General features: G+C 36.9%; 1 protein-coding gene across 4 annotated transcripts in view; it reads right to left on the reverse strand.

The window, feature by feature from the left end:
* SESTD1 (SEC14 and spectrin domain containing 1) overlaps nucleotides 1-23,466 on the reverse strand; it is a 60,484-nt gene that overhangs the window by 24,020 nt on the left and 12,998 nt on the right. For all 4 annotated transcript variants that reach the window (XM_083362855.1, XM_083362854.1, XM_083362852.1 and 1 more), the window contains 4 exons: nucleotides 21,531-21,611; nucleotides 12,495-12,603; nucleotides 7,290-7,380; nucleotides 2,587-2,700 (listed from right to left, as the gene is read on the reverse strand). In XM_083362855.1, coding sequence (XP_083218981.1) covers nucleotides 2,587-2,700; nucleotides 7,290-7,380; nucleotides 12,495-12,603; nucleotides 21,531-21,585 — 369 coding nt within the window. In that variant the 5' untranslated portion in view covers nucleotides 21,586-21,611. The remainder of the gene's footprint in view (nucleotides 1-2,586; nucleotides 2,701-7,289; nucleotides 7,381-12,494; nucleotides 12,604-21,530; nucleotides 21,612-23,466) is intronic.

Raw genomic sequence — 23,466 nt, forward strand, 5'->3', positions numbered from 1 at the left:
TAGCTAACTTTTACCTGGCACCTTTAAATAATGGATTAAAATATCGTAACCAAGCATGTAGATCAGGCATGTCAAACTGCCGGCCCATAGACCGGCTGCGTCATGCCGACACCGTGCCCACCCCATTGCCAGCAATGGGGAAAAAGTCACGATACGTTGCGCAATGTCACGTGACGTTGCAAGTTTGACATGCCTGATGTAGATGCTAACATATCTGTGTAAGTGTTTATTTACTATTTACTGTATTCTGTAAAAGAACATTTCCAAACAAGGAACTCAAACTGGTTTGCCAAACAAACTGATCACTCTCCATACCAGGTATGTTTGATTGTGGAAGCACAACTTATTTTTCCATTCACAAAGGAATTTTTGCAAAGAAGAAATTCCCTAAAAAGTGAGTAGTTTCTGGATTTTGCTTTGATCTCATGGACCACTCAATTACTGGGTACTGCTTGGCTGAGACATCTCTGTTAACAAAGTTTGCACCACAGAAATATCTATAAAACCCTGGTAACTTTAATAGTGAGAAGAGTCCACTCAATGAAATCTTGGGCAATAGAAAATCAGACTGTCTGAAATGTCATGTAAAAATTATGGGTTGTCAACTGGGAGTTCTGTTTGCACACAACAGCTTCATGCCAGAAGAAAAGGAAATTTGTATGGCAATATACAATGTACAGGATGACAAGATTTTGAATGCATAACTTAATCTGAGCCACAGCAAACCATTTATATCTAACTTTATTACATTCTGTTTTATATTTACCCATTTTTAAAATGAATCCATAAATAGAGAAATGCAAGAATAATTTGCCGCATGATATGTGAATCATTATATGAGTACCTTAGAATTCACAGCAGAAAATATATTTCTTAAGACAGTATAAAAAATAAGTATCTTCCAGAGCTTGCAACTCAAATTTTGTTATAAAAACATGTTGCTATATGTTTATTTATAAAAGCATGGTTTCCGTACTGTATTAAAATAAGAAAAAAAGTGCAGTGGAATATATCCTTAGGGATCCTGTGTAGGGAACATATTAAGTATCTTACATCAAGCATTATTTCATCTCCAGCAATGTATTTTTGAAAATTCAGAAAAAAGATGGATGGTTAAAATGAATAGGACATCTAAAGAGTCAGTAGGGGGAAAAAAAAACCTTACCAGTCACATCTATGCATAACTATGTCCTAATATACCAAAAATGGTAGCAGCTCTGAGTTGGATGGAGGTAAGGAAAGAGCTGCCAGCTCTTAAAGCCTTGCTAGCTTAAACATACTATTTTTCAGACATCACACACACACACACACACACACACACACACACACACAGAGAGAGAGAGAGAGAGAGAGAGAGAGAGAGAGAGAGAGTGTTCTCAAATTTTCTGTATTACTATCAACTGACAACAATGTAATGAAGTTACTAAAATCAACATGCCTGACTTTCACTGCAATCATTTTGCTTCTATGCTCGTAACTGAATTTTAGTTATAACAAATTACCCTCATGGCTGCCATCACATTCTTAATTAAATGTCTATATACTGAATAAAATCAAATACATTTTTATAATGCAATCACTGACAGAAAATCAGTCCTTCGAGTAAAATAATAAAAACTGTCCAAATTTCTGAAAATGATAGAATATGAATATTATCTCAGGCTCATTAGTGCCCTAGTAGTTTTTTCTCTAGGCCTTCTACTAATTTGTTTGGAAAGAAAACAATGCCATGACACAGAAAGTGCATAAATCAATCAGATGGGGGAGAATTAATTAATGGGGATACATTTCAAACTATGGAAACTTGCCATAAGGAAAACAAAGGCCCAGATGGTACTGGATGGCCCTTAACAAAACAAATTCAAAGATATATTTTGAAGTGTGATTGTGCCATATTTTTTTCTGGTCCACAGAGAGAACTTTCACCAAGTAGAAAGAGACAAAGGGCAAATGCTCCTTGCATTTTATACCCTAAAAGATGGAAATTTAGAGAGGGGGAAGGGCCTTACTCTAAGCCAACCCAGCCTGGACAAAGTCATGGCTAGATCAGGTTTACAGGCTATTGAATTCCCTCCAACTTTCCTGTATCCTTTACTCAATGCAGAAGGAGCATCTTGACAAACAGAAGATTTGGAGATGAACAAAGCAGGATAAGCATGTCTTACATTGAAGAAGGTATTAATGCACCTACCATGAATTGTTAAAATGAATGAAAAAGTAATCTTACAAGGATCTAGTTATACGAAGCATTATTAGTAAGAGAAACTGGTAATTAAGTTCATGGCAAAAGTATTTCAAGGGACTGATTTCAAATGGAAGTCACTTACAGCTATAACTAAGAAATTTCAAGTGTAAGAAGCCAACATTTCAGTAGAAACAAGGGATCAGAGCAATGCTAATTATTCAATAATACGTCACAATATGGTAAAGTTAGTGTTATGAAACATTTATACTGTAATACTCAAGGAATCACTTAATAACTCTTTTTCAGATCTGCATTCATTAGGAACTGAATCAGTATTCTAGATGCATGCAATGATAGATTAAGTGCAGTAGTTAAACCAGAAAGAAAGAAATACAACATACCTCAAAGCCAAGTCTGTCTTTCTCTTTCCAAAAGCAAAAATGTGTAACCTTTTTATCCCAGAACTCATCTGGTTTTACTACACAAACAAGGGATACTTCAGCTGGAACAACATTCTAAAATAATAAAAAATACACAATTAAATTTCTTACTAACTGCAAAACATAATGGCCTTGCCACCCCTCTTTATATAGCACAAATTGTTTGTAAAAAGTAGTGTATGGACTGGCACAATGAAGAAAATAAGTATCATGAACACCCTATTACAGAAAATAACATTATTAAGTTATAATCATCCTCAAACCAATTTTTAAAAATCTTGAGAGATATTGTATGTTAACACTGCAATCCTATGAACTCAGAAGAAGCAGAACCATTTCTATTCACCAATAAGAGGTCATGCTTCACAACGGTTTCCCCTTCCTGTGAAGTTATTTCTCACGTTTGTCTCTAAGTGAATATATATATATATATATATATATGTATGTATGTATGTATGTGTATATATATATATATATATATATATATATATATATATATATATATATATATGTATATATGTATATATATATTTATATGTTTCAAATGTTAACTATTTAGATTACCTTGCTAGGCCCCAAACATGGGGCAAATCTTTATTTCCTGTTTTCAGCCTATCTTGAAGGCTATCGAACAGGCAGTAGTCACACCGGACAATTCATATATTTGTGTAAATTACTATGTTTGGGGCCTAGCAAGGTAATCTAAATAGTTAACATTTGAAACATATCTTCCCTTGCAGAAAAAAAAAGCTAACAGAGCGAGAGAGACCTTGTGGCTTAGAGGCAAATAACACTGCCTCATATGCAATCAGCCCTGGTTCGAATCTCAGAAGGGTATAGCTGGCTGAGGACGACTAAGGAGTCAGAAATGCATCTCAGTTTCCCTTTAATTCTTTGTTAGTAATTTACACAAATATATGAATTGTCCGGTGTGACTACTGCCTGTTCGATAGCCTTCAAGATAGGCTGAAAACAGGAAATAAAGATTTGCCCCATGTTTGGGGCCTAGCAAGGTAATCTAAATAGTTAACATTTGAAACATATCTTCCCTTGCAGAAAAAAAAAAAGCTAACAGAGCGAGAGAGACCTTGTGGCTTAGAGGCAAATAACACTGCCTCATATGCAATCAGCCCTGGTTCGAATCTCAGAAGGGTATAGCTGGCTGAGGACGACTAAGGAGTCAGAAATGCATCTCAGTTTCCCTTTAATTCTTTGTTAGTAATTTACACAAATATATGAATTGTCCGGTGTGACTACTGCCTGTTCGATAGCCTTCAAGATAGGCTGAAAACAGGAAATAAAGATTTGCCCCATGTTTGGGGCCTAGCAAGGTAATCTAAATAGTTAACATTTGAAACATATCTTCCCTTGCAGAAAAAAAAAAAGCTAACAGAGCGAGAGAGACCTTGTGGCTTAGAGGCAAATAACACTGCCTCATATGCAATCAGCCCTGGTTCGAATCTCAGAAGGGTATAGCTGGCTGAGGACGACTAAGGAGTCAGAAATGCATCTCAGTTTCCCTTTAATTCTTTGTTAGTAATTTACACACACACACACACACACACACACACCCATATATATATATATATATATATATATATATATATATATATATATATATATATATATATATATATATATATATATATATATATATATAAAACATTAAATAGGCATTTTTATCGTGCCCTTCTCCGAAGACTCAGGGCGGCTTACAATCTAAGAAGCACAAATCAATGTGCTTAGCAATAGTCTTCATTCTATGTATATGCCTGCTTATTAGGGCTTTCGCCCCCCCCCCCCAAGCGGCATTTTTAAAAAGTCGGCTTATTGCCCCCAACAATCTGGGTCCTCATTTTACCTACCTTGGAAGGATGGAAGGCTGAGTCAACCTTGAGCCTGGTGGGACTCGAACCTGCACTAATTGCAGGCAGCTGGTGTTACTTAAGGAGGCATTAGCCCACTGCTCCACCAAGGCTCTTTTATTGTTGTTGTTGTTACAAAAGATATCTAAAAATTGAGTCTTGAAACGGACCATTTCAAAGAGCCTTGGTGGCACGGTGGTTAGAATGCAGTATTGCAGGTTAATTCTGCTGACTGCCGTCTGCCAGCAGTTTAGCAGCTTGAGTCTCACCAGCTCAAGGTTGACTCAGCCCTCCATCCTTCCCAAGTAGGTAAAGTGAGGACCCAGACTATTGGGGGGGCAATATGCTGACTCTGTAAACTGCTTAGAGAGGGCTGTAAAGCACTGTGAAGTGGTATATACGTTTAAGTGCTATTTCTATTGCTATCTTACAAAAGCAATAGATTAAAAACATAAACTATGTTGTAACTTTGGTGATAATTATGGCGAATTGTTACATAAACTACATAAATTACAAGATATTCTTTGCAGACCAGAATGTAAAATGAGAAATACTGGGAACCATGAAAGTGGTGCATATTATAGAGATCACAGGTTCTGTGAAATGTTCTCTTAAATATTATAAACATGACACTGACAATGGCTTATTACTCTTTCCTGGAAAACGTCATGAGTTAGTGCTTAGTATTAACCTAAGAATTGTTTCAAGTCCAGTGTGCTCAACAACCTGGGATTAATCTAGTCAATTTTACAGACAACCAAAGTAATCCTTTCTTAATATGGTTAAGTAATTTTCAATTTCTTCTCCCAGAACCCGTAAGAAATGATAAATACATACATAAACCCCAGAAAATATAATAAATACCTAGACTAAGCCAAAATTGTAGCAGGGCTAAGCCGGTGGCATGGAAAGCTGGGAGCTCAAACTAGAAGTCCTCTGAATTTTGACATGCTGCCCGCTTTCTATTTTGGAATAGCAGTTTGATAGTTCCTATTGCTGCCATCTATCTCTATAGGATTAGCTTTTTCTTGGGAACTTTATTAATCTCACAGAAACGGATAAATTCAAACTTTATTAAGGAAAAATGAAATATCAAATCCCTTAACTTGAAATATCAAAATGCATACATGCAATGTATGTAGAAGAATGCAGAAGAATGCTTAATACAGGAGAAGAATTACAGTTTATTTATTTATTTATTTATTTAGTTATATTTATATACCGCCCTATTCCCTGAGGACTCAGGGCGGTTTACAGGAAATTAAAAAATCCAAAATACAAAAATTAAGAACCAAATTAAAAAATATTAAATTAATTAGTTAATTGTGGAAAAACAGCAGTTTGGTTTAAAATGGGGGAACAATAAAAATAATGTGCTCAGGGTAGAACACAAGTTAGTAGTGATCTATAAATCACTCAGAATCTCTAAAAAGATATTGTGAAAATATTATTCACAATATTTCAAATATTATTTTGCATTAAAGATATTTGAAGAAATAAAAATACCCTAATTTATAGGTTGAGACAAGGATGAAATAAAGCTTAAAGTCTGCCGTTTCCTATCCTGGACAGAAATACATAAGAAATGAGACAAAACGTGAATCAGAAACCAAATCAAAAACTCAAAATTAAATCTAGCAAAATTAATGGCTAGCACATTCTATCTATTTCAACAGAAATTGAATTACTGAAGTAGAAGGTCTTCTGCTTTAATTATAGGAACATCCCAGGTCCTTAGAAATTTCAAATTTGAATCAGATGCTGTAGGAAACAATGCATCCACGGTTTATCCCCAGCAACAGTTAAAACAGGTTTTGCCTGCTTTTAAATGGAACAAACTTTTCATCTAGACAGTCCTCAAGTTATAACCATAATTAAGCCCAGAATTATGGTCATAAAGTCAAGCCAGTCTTTAAGCACATCAACATGTGACAGATCTGATTGTATATTTTTTTGTGGTGATCACTGACTGAACATGGCAGTTGTAAAATGCAGGAGGCAATCATAAAGCAAATGCAGTAACTTGTTAAACAAACCTATTGTTCATAAGAGACCAGAAGCAAGCACCAGTTTCTAGCAAAAAAAGAGTAGTAAATTGCATTTATATGATTACAGGATGCTTTTTTTTCTTTTTATGACTCTGTAATCCCTTTTATTGGGGTGGAGTTGGGGCGACTGAATGGAGCTGAGCATTTACAGGCTGGATGCCTATGCGGAGTTCACAGCACATATTTTCTCTTTTGTGCCCTGATAGACAAACATCTGTTGCTGTTTAGGATTGAACTCTCAACCTCCCGAGTGTGAGGCAAGCATCTTCATCATGCCACTGATTACATTATGCTATAAAAGGCCATAAATTTGGGTCAGTTGCTGAGCACCCAGAAAAGTACCTTTTTTGGGGGGGGGGGTCCATCATAATTTTGAATAGTCACCAAGCATCCAGTCATTAAGTGAGGACTGCCTGCATTTCCTGCAGACAGCAGCTGGGGTATCTGATTCTCTGCGTATGTGATGAAGATTTAGATGCAGACTCCCATGTTCAAGTCTGCAACCTGCAGTCTAGCATACAAGCTACATTTACAACACAGATATAAAAATAAACTATATTTAAAGCAATTGAGAATATATAAATATACTGAAAGTTTCAAACACGATTTATTGAAAATAACATAATGCATCATTTTGCTTAGTTTATAAAATCAAAGCCCAACCAAATTATGGTTATGTGTTAACCTTGTGAGATATTGAAGCACTTCAGGAAACTGAATTATTTGCTAAGATTCATAAAGTAATTCTTACCTGTAGCATTAACACCACAGTCTTTACAACATTCCATTGAGATTTTCTACCATCCACTATAACAGTAAATCCTCTGGCTTTACACTTTTCACTATAAAAAATAAAAATATATACAACCGTATGTGGGCAATGTATTTTATTCACTGCTTTAAAAATGTTCAATACATTCTACCTTATTACTTTCCTGTGCCAAACTACATTTTTTCAGGTGTCTATGTGTTTTTTTAATATACTTTCACAAAAAATAGTGTAAGAATTTTCAGAGGGAAAATCACTTGATCCAAAATCTGCTTTTTCACCTGCTTTGCCTTTCCTTTTATTAATTCTAATGAAGAACAAAAGTTATGAGTTATCCCCAGTTTTATTAAAACTGTATTGCCTTGAGACAGAACTGGCTGAAGTACAGCCAACTATGGAAGTACTACCTCATTAATGGGCTGGGAATAGCTGAAGGCAACTTTACAGAAACAGAGCAGAAAAAACAATGTTGCCATGTGCCCTGGTTAGGTGCAAGGTAGAAGATGCCATTTGGGTATGTAGAGGTTGGTTGCTCTATGTCAGGGGTAGGCAACCTTGGTTCTTTTATGACTCGTGGACTTCAACTCCCAGAATTCCTGAGCCAGCAGTGAGTTGAAGTCCACGAGTCATAAAAGAGCCAAGGTTGCCTACCCCTGCTCTATGTGTACCAACTATTCAAACAGAAAACTGTCTATATATGCGACAATCTGAAAGACAGAACACACAATTCATACTTCATGTTTCCTCCTCATACTGTTTAAACTCCTTTCCTGACATTGTTGTTTTTGAAAAACAATTAAGCATTTACAAAATTAACAACATAACTGAATGCATGTCCTAGTTGCTGGCACATGGGTAATAGTAATTTTACTTGCAAAATAGTTTTAGTTTTACCTGCACAGTATAGTTTTAGCATACTTGATGAGAAAATGAGATTTCTTTGTGTTTCTGGCAACGTATGTATAATTACCTAAATCATGCCTATATTGACTAGTACTGTTCCTACTGTTAGCAAGAATGGTACATGTATCACAGACTCAACAAAAGTTGAAAACCTAGTTTATACTTTTCCTTTCCAATATAAAAAATGTTACATGAAAGCCTTGATTCATTAAAGTCATAATGGACAGTGGATATCAGTATCTATGAAAACATCTCATGATATGTAAGAAACATGAAATAAAAATGTCTATTTGTGAAACTAAAAGAAATGAGATATGAGGTGAATGAAGGTGATCTGATATTATGGATTGTTGTTGTTAGTGTCCGACCCATTGCGACCCTATGGACAATGTTCCTCCAGGCTTTCCTGTCCTCTACCATCTTCTGGAGTCCATTTAAGGTCACGCCTACTGCTTCAGTAACTCCATCCAGCCACCTCATTCTCTGTCGTCCCCTTCTTCTATTGCCCTCAACCTTTCCCAGCATTAGGCTCTTCTCCAGTGAGTCCTTCCTTCTCATTAGGTGGCCAAAGTATTTGAGTTTTAGCTTCAGGATCTGGCCTTCTAAAGAGCAGTCAGGATTGATCTCCTCTAGGACTGACCGGTTTGATCGCCTTGCAGTCCAAGGGACTCGCAGGAGTCTTCTCCAGCACCAGAGTTCAAAGGCCTCAATTCTTTGGCGCTCAGCCTTTCTTATGGTCCAACTTTCACTGCCATACATTGCAACTGGGAAGACCATAGCCTTGACTATACGCACTTTTGTTGACAGGGTGATGTCTCTGCTTTTTAGTGTGCTGTCTAGATTTGCCATGGCTTTCCTCCCCAGGAGCAAGCATCTTTGAATTTCTTGGCTACAGTCCCCATCTGCAGTGATCTTGGAGCCCAGGAAAATAAAATCTGTCACTACCTCCATTTCTTCCCCATCTATTTGCCAGGAATTGAGAGGGCTGGATGCCATGATCTTGGTTTTCTTAATGTTTAGTTTCAACCCAAGTTTTGCACTCTCCTTCTTCACCCGCAACAAGAGGCTCTTCAGTTCTTCACTTTCTGCCATTAGAGTGGTATCATCTGCATATCTTAGGTTGTTGATATTTCTCCCGGCAATCTTAATTCCAACTTTTGATTCATCTAGCCCTGCCTTTCTCATGATGTGCTCTGCATATAAGTTAAATAGGCAAGGCGACAGTATACAGCCTTGCCGGACTCCTTTCCCAATTTTGAATCAATCAGTGGTTCCGTGTCCAGTTCTCACTGTTGCTTCTTGGCCCGCATATAGGTTTCTCAAGAGACAAATAAGATGGTCTGGTACACCCATCTCTTTAAGAACTTGCCACAGTTTGTGATCCACACAATCAAAGGCTTTAGCATAGTCAATGAAGCAGAAGTAGATGTTTTTCTGGAACTCTCTAGCTTTCTCCATGATCCAGCATATGTTGGCAATTTGATCTCTAGTTCCTCTGCCTCTTCGAAATCCTGCCTGTACTTCTGGTAGTTCTCGATCCACATACTGCTGAAGTCTAGCTTGTAGGATTTTAAGCATAATTTTACTAGCATGAGATATGAGTGCAATGGTGCGATAGTTTGAACATTCTTTGGCACTGCCTTTCTTTGGAATTGGAATGTAAACTGATCTTTTCCAATCCTGTGGCCACTGTTGAGTTTTCCAAATTTGCTGGCAAATTGAGTGTAGCACTTTTACTGCATCGTCTTTTAAGATTTTGAATAGCTCAGCTGGAATACTGTCACCTCCACTAGCTTTGTTGTTGCTCAGCTTTTCTAAGGCCCACTTCACTTCACATTCTAGGATGTCTGGCTCGAGGTCAGTGACCACCTCATTGTGATTATCAGGGACATTAAGCTCATTCTTGTATAGTTCTGTGTACTTTTGCCATCTCTTCTTAATCTCTTCTGCCTCTGTTAGGTCCCTGCCATTTTGGTCCTTTATCATGCCCATTTTTGCATTGAACGTTCCCTTCATCTGTCCAATTTTCTTGAAAAGATCTCTGGTCCTCCCTATTCTATTGTTTTCTTCTATTTCTTTGCACTGTTCATTTAAGAAGGCATTCTTATTTCTTCTAGCTATTCTCTGGAATTCTGCATTCAATTGGGCGTATCTTTCTTTTTCACCCTTGCCTTTCGCTTCCCTCCTTTCCTCAGCTATTTGCAAAGCTTCCTCAGACAGCCATTTTGCTTTCTTGCATTTCTTTTTCTTTGGGATGGTTTTGGTTGCTACCTCTTGTACAATGTTGCGAACCTCTGTCCATATAGTTCTTCAGGCACCCTGTCTATCAGATCTAATTCCTTAAATCTATTTGTCACCTCTACTGTATATTCAACAGGGATATGATTTAATTCATACCTGACTGGCCTAGCGCTTTTCCCTACTTTCTTCAGTTTAAGCCTAAACTTTGCAACGAGAAGCTCATTGTCTGAGCCACAGTCAGCTCCTGTTCTTGTTTTTACTAACTGTATAGAGCTTCTCCATCTTTGGCTGCAGAGCATATAGTCAATCTGATTTCTGTGTTGACCGTCTGGTGATGTCCATGTGTAAAGCCATCTCTTCGGTTGTTGGAAAAGAGTGTTTGCTATGACCATCGTATTCTCTTGACAAAATTCTATCAGCCTGTGCCCTGCTTCATTTTGTACTCCAAGGCCAAACTTGCCTGTTATTCCGGTTATCTTTTGGCTTCTTACTTTAGCATTCCAGTCCCCCATGGTGATAAGGACATCATTTTTTGGTGTTAGTTCTATAAGGTGCTGTACGGCTTCACAGAACCGGTCAATTTCATCCTCTTCAGCACCGGTGGTTGGGGCATAGACCTGGACTACTGTGATATTGAATGGTTTGCCTTGGATTCGAACTGAGATCATTCTGTCATTTTGAGGATTGTATCCCAGTATTGCATTTCCTACTCTTTTACTGACTATGAAGGCTACTCCATTTCTTCTGAGGGATTCTTGCCCGCAGTAGTATACCTGATGGTCATCTGAATTAAATTCACCCATTCCTGTCCATTTTAGTTCGCTGATACCTAAGATGTCGATGTTCAGTCTTGTCATCTCTTGTTTGACCACGTCCAGCTTTCCTTGATTATGGATCTTACATTCCAGGTTCCTATGGAGAAAAAATCTTTACAGCATCGGACTTTCCTTTCACCACCAGACACATCCACAGCTGAGCGTCCTTTCAGCTTTGGCCCAGTCGCTTCATTCTTTCTGACGCTACTAGCACTAGCCCTCTGCTCTTCCCCAGTAGCATACTGGACACCTTCCGACCTGAGGGGCTCATCTTCCAGCATCATATAGTTTTGCCTTTTGGTACTGTCCATAGGGTTTTCATGGCAAAGATACTGGAGTGGGTTGCCATTTCCTTCTCCAGTGGATCACGTTTTGTCAGAACTCTCTGCTATGACCTGTCCGTCTTGGGTGGCCATGCACGGCATAGGTCATAGCTTCATTGAATTACGCAAGCCCCTTCGCCACGACAAGGCAGTAATCCATGAAGGGGATATTATGGATAGGAGTAGGTAAATATATGGAAGCTAAAGCATAGGCTTAATTAACAAGTCTGAATTTAGTCATCTATACTGTTGAGGCTGTATATCAAAGCAGGACTTCATACACTGGTGACACGTACATGTCACAATGGAAAAACTGGGCTGCAGCTTTGGGAAAAATTGTGAAACAAAAATTGTGAAACAATCTGGATGAATGCAGTCTAGAGAAGACGTTACTCTATTACCTATGTAAATGGATAAAGGGGAATAAGATGAGGAACGAGAAAATAATTTAATTTTTGAATTTCAAAATTTAATTTAGAATTAAAAGTATGAATGAAAGTGTGACTGATTAACATCTGGCTAGATAAAGTTCTGTTTCAAATAAACAGTTTACATTCAAGTCTATTCAGGGGTGTAGGTCTCTCTCTCTCTCTCTCTGTCTGTCTCTCTCTCTCTCTCTCTCTGTTTGTGTGTGTGTGTGTGTGTGTGTGTGTGTGTGTGTGTGTGTTAAAGCAAATGAATATAAATCTAAAAACATTACTGGTTTGATTGTTTCTAAGCTAAGAGTGAAAGAATAGATGAAGGATACAAAGATGGTGAGAGGTTCTGAATGTGAGACAGACTATGCCAGCCATAGATCTTGCAAAAAATTACCATGGAAGAAAATTAAGTGAAAATATCCAAGACTGATAAAATGAACGCTGAAGGTTACACCATGTCACTAAATAGGTCTTTTAAAAAATCACCTTGGAATACTTAACAGATAGTCCAAGGTGACACTCAATTCATCCATATTAGTTTGTTCAAGGCATAATGGAATCGTCAGAATGAGGCCACTTCTTCTGTCTTTCCCACCTACAAAAATATAGATGAAATGGTTAAAAAACAATTAACAATAGTTATTTACTATTACCTAATATATTTCAAACTAAATGTATATTTTCAAAAATGAATGGTACTATTGAAGTACTTCACTGAAATTGTGTCCTTTGGCTATTAATTATAGGCAGTAATTGATTTCCATTCAAGGAACCGGAGTTTCATTTCTCTCTTGATCTCTGCATCATCCATAAAGGTTACATTATCCAGAGCATATTTGGGAGACCCGGGAACTTCATAAGGAGAAAAAATTGAATGTAGCTATTGCCACTGAAGCCAACCTAATACAGTACTAATAAATAACAAAAGATCAGATATGTTGTGTGTCTGTATGTATCAAAACCACCCGTTTCAAATTATGTTCTATTTAAATTGCTGTTATAATAAGAAACACGGTTTGAATGACTAAATGATTAATCATCAATGTTATACATAAGTAATAAATGGAAATTATAAAGAATCTCTGTCAGTGACCAGCTATTAACACATGGTTTAGAAGTCCAATGCTGAAACAGAAACAAATGCTGCTTGCATTTAGGAAGCTCATGTCTGACACGAAGGAAAAAGCTTTGGGCCTCATGAGAAACTGGAAAGTTTAAAATGAAAATAAAGTGGTGGGTGGGGCAATGAAGAAAGAGAAATACAGCTTTTTTAGCTTAGGGAGTTTAACAGGTTAAACTCAGGGAGTTCCACAAATTTCTTTATCCTGAAAGTCCCTTGAACTGCCAAAGTTCCCTGAAGATTTAATATCTTCCTTGGAATACTCTGTGTTCTCCTTAATGCAATAATCAGCATGTAATAATGAGCAAAGTACAGATGAAAGTCTAAATAAACACAGCACACAGTATCACATGTTCTAGAACAACTATGCCGCAGTTGCAACAGAGAATCTTGTAATACCTTAATTATGAATACATTTATCATTACATAAGCTTTTGTGGCTTCAACTTTATGAAGTGAACTGTAGCCCATGAAATTTTATATCCCAATAAAATGTGTTCAGTTAAAGAAAGCAGATCTCTGTAGCTACAAGTAAAAATAAAAAGTTCATCCATGACGGGATATATCATAAATTGGCAAGAGAATCAGATTATAGCTCCTACATACAGTTTCAGGATTGTGAGACGAGAATGAGTCTTTTTCAAATGTATTTCAGCAGTTTATTCAAACTAATAACTTCTTCACAGGATTTTAAAGGACATGCTGAAACAGGTATAAGTACACAGAATTTTTTAAAGCTCATAAAGGAAATGTGAAGTTCACAGAAGATAGATAATTACAACCTCAAACATTCAAAACTCTATAACGTATTTCTACCATTATGATTTCCTCACGGTTGATTTTCTTAATATGATTCACTAAGTGACCAATAATAATTATTGCACAGAAGAAAAAAACACTCTGTGCGTATCCTTTGTAGGCATCCATTCTGACATATCTAGATATAATCCATTTGAGGGCTCTAATGGAAAATCACTTCTACCCTCAGTTCCATTATATAAATTGTAACGTTTAATAAAAGTGAACTCTTCTGCTTACAACATGCTAACCTTCCATGAGCACAGGGGTCTCAAACTCAAAATGTCATGAGTGCCACATAAAGACTAATTCATTAACCCAAGGGCTGCAACGCTAAAGCTCTTTTGCATGCTGATATAAAAGTCTCCTGTGTGAGTTGAAAATGAAGAGTATCACATTACGCCGTTAAACAGAAATGTATACTTTTTTCACTCTGAAAGAGGCACAAGACAAAGCCTTTTCACAAAGACACTTTGTCAAGATCGTAACTCGGTTGACTTAATCAAGGATCCCATCCTTGAAGCAAAAGCTCTTCAAGTTGTCTCTTCTTCTTCTTCTTCTTCTTCTTCTTCTTCTTCTTCTTCTTCTTCTTCTTCTTCTTCTTCTTCTTCTTCTTCTTCTTCTTCTTCTTCTTCTCTCTACTTCAGGAACAGATCTTTCTTTCCTTGTATCTTTCCCTTTTCTTCTCTCTCGTCTGGAAAAGACTCTTGTACTGGGACAACCAGAACTGGCCCTCAGATGAGTTCTTCTCCTATCCATTAGGGAAGCCGACCTCATCTCCCTATAGAAGGGCCCAGGGTTGCTTCAGAAGTAGCACTCACCCATTCTGAAATTCAAGAGCAAGTAAGGGTTCCTGGAAAGCGATGCTGCTTAAGAGTAACAGACCAAATGCTCAGCCCAGCCAACCAAATCTCACGGCTGCTGGAAAATCTATTAGGTCAGGCTGCCATTGAGTTGTTCTTCTTAAGAGTGCTTCCTAAGGTTCAGTCTACATATCTTTGTGGTATTCAGTACCCTGACTTTCCTGGGCAAAATCTTTTGACTATAAATATTGTTGTGGTAGTAGAAAGTTATTTGCATACATGTGATAAAGGTTTGAGACCCCTGATAAAGAAAATTTATTCTGATACTTAAATTCAGCTCTAAAAGCTAGCATAAATTTATTTATTCTGAACAAATAGATGGGAACAAATAGTAATGCAGGTAGTCCTTGATGCTCAGCCATTCATTTAATGACCATTCAAGGTTATGATGGCACCGACAAAAAGTGACTTACAACCAGTCCTTGCACTTACAACTGCCATAGTCATGTGATCCAAATTTGGGCACTTGGCAACCAGCCGTGTATTTATGACAGCTGTGGCATCCCAGAATCATGTAATCGCTGTTTGCAACCTTCACAGGCAACAAGCAAATCATTGGGGGCCGCCGGATTCATTTAACTGAATTGATTTGCTGAACACTAAATAACTTTCTTTCCTAGCAATGGAAATTCTGCTCCCAATTGTGGTCATAAGTCAAGGACTACCTATATTCTGCTACCTATATAGATCACCTGCTGCCGGCGTCAACTTCCCTCCCCCTGTGCGTTCCCACAGAGGGCCTCCTCAGGGTGCCACCGGTCAGAGAATGTCGGCTGGTGGCCCCCAGGGGGAGGGCCTTCTCTGTGGGCGCCCCGGCTTTATGGAATCAGCTGCCGGTTGAGCTCCGGATGGCACCTGACCTTCGCTCCTTCCGACGCGGTCTGAAGACCTATCTATTTGAACAAGCCGGCCTGGCCTGATGGGGGATATGTTGGGGTTTTTATTGTGGATTTTATATTATTCTATTGTTTTAGCTCGGGCTCTTATTTAATTCTTTTTTAATTTTTGTAATCTGTATTTTTATATGCGCCCTGTTCACCGCCCTGAGTCCTTCGGGAGAAGGGCGGTATACAAATATAATAATTAAATTAAATTAAATTAAATATTGACTTCTCTATAATTTTCACCAGGTGAAGAAAGTTTTACTACCCAAATGAGAAAGAAATAAACATTTCTTCTCTTGTACTATATTAATTGTCCCAAAACTTCAATAAAGCATACCTAGTTAATCAAAATTCCCCTGCTTAACTTTCTACATCTTTATATCTGAAACTACAAAGAATTTGCAGGCCTCATCATCCTCAAAATCATCACCATCATCAAGGAGACAACCAACTTAAAACTAAGAAGAAATTTCCTGACTGTCAGAACAATTAATCACTGGAATGACTTGCCTCTAGATGTTGTGGTTGCTCCATCACTGGAGGCTTTTAAGAAGAGACTGGACAACCATTTGTCTGAAATGGTATAGGGTTTCCTGCTTGAGCAGGGGGTTGGACTGGAAGATCTTTGAGGTCCCTTCCAACTCTGTTATATTGCCTTACCTCTACTTCTCTCATGAAATAGGAATTCAGCCCATTATAAACTGCAGGTGGAGGAAGATGAAATGACTCAGCTTTGCTCAAAAGAATATTTATCTTGTAATTTGAAATCACTAAGGAAAGGGCACTTTCTCCCTTTTATTGTATTTCTTTTAAATAGGGCTGGTTTCCGTACGTTCAATAATAAAACATTTCACTGTCACTTTAAGGTTTTCGTGCTATTGTTGTTTATACAAGAGTTTAAAAATTCAAAAGGACTGAACAAGAAAAAAAAGTACCCCATTCTGCTAAAGAGGAGACAGCCCTTTTTAGAATTGATTTGTCCAATAAGCAAGATGCCAAAAATATGTGAAAAAGATAAAACATGGTTCTAAAAAGGAAGGAAAAAAATCTTGAATAATGAATGCTTGATGCAAATAACAAATCGATTATCCTTCCTTTCGGTGGAGATTTTATACTTCTCAAGAAAGCTTTTCTATGCATATGGCAATAGCTAACCGAGGGGAATCTGATGCCTTCCCATTGCAATCCACATAAACATCTAACAAGCTGGGGGATCTCTGGAACACATGGATATGCTGCAGAGGACTGCAGCAGATAAGAAGGCTTTACAAGGACAGCACACCATGTCATGCATAAAGAAAAGGAATTTCTGTTCAGGCATAGAGAAAAACCAAACAACATATTATATATTCCAAATAAATGCCACCCTTATGTGTGGATTAAACTTTCATAATGGCCAAACCCATAGCATTGTTCTCCATTTTCTATTCACAGTATTGCTATTTTGAACTGTACTTCAAAATGTGTGTAGTACATATGTTGGATGGGAACAATGATAAATTCATCAAAACAGTAGAATCTGAAGGCATAATCTAAAAGTGAAATGTTTCATAGTAGGAAATTATGGTGGGCAATCATCTCCCATCAGTGGGCAATCATCTTCCATCAATGAAGGTGACTGAACACAGTTGGAATGAAAAAGATGAAAATGATGAATTAACCAGTCAGCTCAACCTACTAGATCGTTTAGGGGGAAACTCATTATCCCACATTTAAGAGGATGGAAGAGAACTGAAGCCAAATGCTGTTGCCCTTTCCTGTGCTCTGGAATAAGTCTCCTGGTGGAAATCAAGCTTATTGGTTTTCAGGAAGATGTTAATAAAACTTGTATGTTACAACAAATTCCTAATTTCTTGCACCCAGAAGATCTAAGAGTAAAGGTTACAGTGTTGCATTAATTATATAGAGAATCTTGTTGAAAGATAGCTGGAACATATCTATACATTAGTGCAAGACCTCAATTGGGAAATAATTACTTTATAGCTGATAAAGATGTAAGGTAACAAAGAAAGGGACAGAATATCGTTATTAGCATAAAAACATCAGAATCATTCTTGAAAGTCAATAAAGCAGCTTTGATATACAAGTTTTGCCAAGGTTCTAATTGCAAATCTAACAGGCTATAATGCTATACTTTCCTGCAGGAACAGAAAAAAGAAAAAAGGTATGTATCCTCAAAGATCTGCTTCCATTTGAGAAATGAACTTTATAATCAATTAGTCACTAACAGGCACAGATTGGTTCAGTAATTAGAAAAAAACCTTCTCAAAACTCTTAAAAGTTGTCACCTAAGAAATTCATCCATTCATTCATCCACCCTCAAACACATTGATTTTTTTGCTGATACACAAACTAATTCATCCTGAATTCTTATTCCAACCCCTCCACAGTTACATTGGATTTTCCCCCCCTCCCCCAGTTTGGGCTTTTATGGCTACTTTATTAATATTTTAACCATACCCTTATTTTTTTTTTGCTTTATTATATTTCATATAAGCTGCTAAGAGATGTTGGATGGAGGGGGGAATACCATATAAAGGCAATCAATCGGACAACCACCAATGCATTGGTACTCAAATTACATATGGTGAGTATGGAAGTTGCTTGCTTATTTATTTCTGAATTGCTCATTTCCCTAAAAAAGAGGGACATTATCAGCTTAGACTGTTACGTACATGTTGCTGTATCAGTGGTTCAAGCAATTTCTTCTGATATACATAAATATCACTCCATAAATATCAACTTTTGCAAAATTTTTGCATGGCAACTGGCTGTCTCCTTTGTACATGGACAAAAACTAACAATCTTTTTCCACATATATGATTGAGGCAGACAGGTTTTAGAGAATGCACAGAATGGCAGCCACCTTTTCACACATGTTTACAGCCAACTATCATGTTTTACAGAGCTATGCAGAGGTGAGTTTACCAAAGTCAGAGACTGTTTGCATTATATCATATTACAATTGGTTTACAAAGGCACATACATCTTGGCCAAGAAAACAGAAGAATGGATGAAATGAAGATATGTATAATTAAGAACGTCACTATGTAAAATTATTTTCTTGAATAGTTCCTTGCTCTTCACTGCTGATATTATGGGAAGTGTCATAATTTATTTCTATTTGTCCACTCTAAATATAGTTTTTGCATGTAATATGAAATCTAGTCTTCCAGTAAAAAGAAAAAATAGCTGGGGAAAATTAAAGAAAGACAGATACATACACACAGAGAGATAAAATTCTGACTTAGTAAATCTTCAAAATGATTTTCAGAAACCAAAGCAATATGCTTTTTGCTTCCAAAAATAAAATAATAATCTGTAGACCAATTCTAAACATTTCCTTTGGTCCCAAGTTCCTTTGCAATAAGCAAAATTTATCTCTAAGTACATTTAGTTACAGATGATGCTTACAATTTTAAGCAGTTACTTATTAAGGCTATTTTTATTTGCCTTTTCACTGAGGATGAACATTGCTCTACTTTAATACCATCAATCCCCTAAATCAGAGATCCCCAACCTTTGGGCACCAGGGACCGGTGTCACGGAGAAAGGTTTTTGTGGGGACCAGAGAGGGCGTGGTTTTGAAAACTGCCTGCATCCCAAGGATGGAGCTTTGCTTGTTTGTGCAGCCCGTTTGCTGGCATGCTATGGACCAGTACTGGTCCACAGACCGGAGATTGGGGACTCCTGCCCTAAATGAAAGATTGGAAGTCAACTATAGAATGAAATACATCATCTTCTTTGCTTCTTTGCTTGAGTAAGCAAGGATATTACAACTGTTTAGGATCTATTATGCATCTATAAATTCAAAACCATTTTTTTTTAATTTGCCATCTATGCTAGCAACTTGTAACTCAAGTTCTCCTTTTGGCATCTCCCAAATACATTCTTACCTGCCAATTATATTGCTAAAAAAAACTACATAGTCCTCGACTTACAACAGTTCATTTCGTGAATGTTCAAAGTTACAAAGGCTCTAAACAAAGTGACTTATGACCGTTTTTCACACTTACTACTGTTGCAGCATCCCCATGATCACGTTTTACATTCCGATGCTTGACAACTGGTTCATATTTATCCTGGGGTCATGTGATCAAATTTTGAGACCTTCTGACAAGCAAAGTCAATGGGGAAGCCAGATTCACTTAACAATCTTGTACTTAACAACTGCAGTGATTCACTTAACAAATCTGGCAAGGTAGGTCATAAAATGGGGCAAAACTCACTTAACAAATTTCTTACTTAGCAACATAAATTGTGGTCGTTAAGTCAAGGACTACCTGTATTTATATAGTACAAGAAAGCTTTTAAGTGATAAAACCCTTAATGTCCTAAAAAGTTTGTAACTTTTCCGCTCAGTCATCTATAAACAGCAATAAATGAGGCAACACAAATATAAAGAGTTGTTATTAAGCAGGTCATTAGTCATGAACTAATCAAGTTACTACCTTATATTATATGAAGTAAACCTCAAGGATTGGTGTTATTACGATGTAATAAATATTAATTATGGCTCTCATTTTATAGGATTCGAAGGAAGGAAAAAATGTGGGCTCTCAGTAGAAATTATAGGAGTAAACAATACCTCTATTATCAAATAAAACCTGCTTAGAAAGAATACTTTTTCTTTATTATTTTTTTATTTTAATCCCATTTATATCCCGCCCTTCTCCGAAGACTCAGGGCGGCTTACAATCTAAGAAGCACAAATCAATGTGCTTAGCAATAGCCTTCATTCTATGTATATGCCTGCTTATTAGGGCTTTCGCGCCCCCCCCCAAGCAGCATTATTACAAAGTCAGCTTATTGCCCCCAACAATCTGGGTCCTCATTTTACCTACCTCGGAAGGATGGAAGGCTGAGTCAACCTTGAGCCTGGTGGGACTCGAACCTGCACTAATTGCAGGCAGCTGGTGTTACTTAAGGAGGCATTAGCCCACTGCTCCACCAAGGCTCTTTAAAACTATATCAGAGGGCAATCCAGGTATCCAGAGTCCAACATCAATTTTTTAAAAACATAAAAGCTAATCAAATATTAAGCACTACTTGTAGCATTTAAAATTAAAACATCCAAATGCATCCTAAGAGAACATATCTTAGTAGCTTAAGACTGAAAAGAGCTCTCAGCCGGATCAACATCTCAATCAACACTGTTTTGAATTTGTCTACAGAGATTCTCAAGTCATCCCATGTCATGGTTATCTCAAAGGTGCTTTTTCAAGATGTAACTGGACTTTCTTTAAAGATGTTTCGCTGCTTGTCCAAGGTTCACCTGGAGGTTTATCTGTGTCTTCAAGGTCACCTACGTGGTGCAAATATTCAATTTTGAAATTGAACAAATAAACTTCCAGGTGACCTCAACTGTCTAAAAGAATGCAAACGACCAGCTGTCTGCAAAGAATATAAATCCTTCCACTCCCCACCATCCAGTCAGAGCTGAAGAAGCTTCTTGGATGAGAAGTGAAATGTCTTCAAAGAAAAACAAGGAAGTCCAGTTGCTTCTTGAAAAAGTACCTTTGAGAATGTTTTGAATTCTCTATATTTTAGACATGCACAAGACAGTTATTTGAACTGCTATTAATGTAACATTTTAAAATTAAAAATAAACATAGAATATGGAGAGAATTTTAATACACCAAAATAGAAATACAATTTCATTTACTGAGTATCTACAGAAAACTAATAATCATTATTTCCACATGAACAAGATGAGATTGAAGGTAATATAAAGTGCACAATTCTCATCAGAAGAATTTCTACCGAATACTGAGGCCACATGTTAGAAAACAGCGAAAGCAGGCGTTTTACAATAGTTTTTCTTATAATACATAAAACAAAAAGGACACAACTGTACCTGAGAGGAAAGCTAATTTTTTCTTCAGAATAGACAATATTACGGTAGCATCCATCCTATCTTCTCTTAGCTTTCAGAGATCTGAAAATGCAACAACATAATATTAGAAGCCACGGAAAATAAATTATTATATGTAATTGTATTACACTTGTCCAGGTAATAGTCCATGTGCTTGTTATAACTGAAGAATGTTTCATGATATTAAACCAATTAACAGTGGTCACATTCTACTTTTCTTTCCTAAAGTCCCTGATGAACTGTAGGCGTTTTGGGGTGGGCGCGGTTTCGCTGTGATGCATCTGGCCCGTGGGCCGGCAATTTGACACCCTTGCACTAGACCAGGGGTAGGCAACCTCGGCTGTTTTATGACTCGTGGACTTCAACTCCCAGAATTCCTGAGCCAGACAAGCTGGCTCAGGAATTCTGGGAGTTGAAGTCCACGAGTCATAAAAGAGCCGAGGTTGCCTACCCCTGCACTAGACTAAACTGACTCTTTTTATTGATTCATTCTTTAAGTGTGGGAAGATGGAAGGGACAAGGTGCACAAGCCTGGCCTACTCACCCTCTAAGATCCCTATGTAATTTCTCATGGCTTGAAACTTAGAACCATCAAGATGTTTGAGATTATAATCAGACCAAATCAAAACCTATCTGGAATGTTCCACCAAATGCAGTTGTGTCAGGTTATGAAAATACACACCTACTCGTTTTTTGATTCACAAATATTCCTAACCATTTTATTTCCTTTCTTGTATTAGCAAGTAAATTGTATCCTGTAATTCTTACTGATTGGTATACATGGAAGCAGAAACACCTTTAAACACCAATATTTAAGTACACACAACTTTTATCTGTTCTTGTAGTTTTGATATGGATAGAAAAAGGAAAAATCTGTAGAACAAGCATTTTTCTTAGTTACTAACTTAAGACACTGATCCATCATTCCATAAAATCTTTTTCATTGTTAGTTTGTAAATATCTGACAAATATTAAAAATGCAATGTTTGAAATGTTAACATTAGTGCTATTTTTTCATATACAGGGTTCAAACAATCACCTTATTTGATTTGCATTTTACTTATTAATAAACTTTAAAACCTTCAGATATGTAGAAAGAATTTTCATACATACACCGTATGACTAATCCTGATTCAGCCTAATAAGTCTCAATGAACAGAACTGGAAACTTTTCAGCTTTTGTTTTGTCTTCTATTTGATGTTTGTTTTAAATATATTTTAGAGCAGTGAAATGTAACTTCAAACAAGAACAGGGAAACATATAAGGCACAAATAACATGTTCATTCCCAACACACTTAAAATATTCCTCCTCATCTGTTTTTTGTTGCTTAGAACTTTAGAATCCAATTCTATTTTAGAGAATTAAGATAGGGAAAGCAGGTATTTCTGCCCATAGAATAAAAAATACCCTAAGCAATTACAATTTTTCTTTGAAGGTCTGATTATGTGTGCTTAGCAGAATGGGTACTGAGGCCTTCCAAAAAGAATTAGAAGCTTTTCTTTAGTATACAATGCACTTTTCATAAGGAATATAATACACTGATGAAATATGAAGGATAAAAGGGGCTATGACTAGCAGAAGAACAATTTTTCAACATTCTTGAAAACTATTCATATCCATGAAACAAATATTGAAATTTAAAAGAAATGACATGGTGTATGGAATGCCTCCCATATAATTATATTTATAAAAGTAACAACTGTAGAACGTAAGTTAAAGACGCCCTGATACCATGCCTGGCTGAGTGACATCTTTTTGAGCATTTTCTTTTCTGTATTAGAAAAGCGATTTTATCAAACACTGGCACATTTCCTTAATCTACCCCATGTAAAGAAAAGGCATCATTGTATCACCATCAATTTTATCTTCACAATATAAACTATTCTATAAAACATATTCAATTATTTTGATTGCCA

Source organism: Vipera ursinii (genome assembly GCF_947247035.1).
Source record: "Vipera ursinii genome assembly, chromosome: 1".
Taxonomy (NCBI): domain Eukaryota; kingdom Metazoa; phylum Chordata; class Lepidosauria; order Squamata; family Viperidae; genus Vipera; species Vipera ursinii.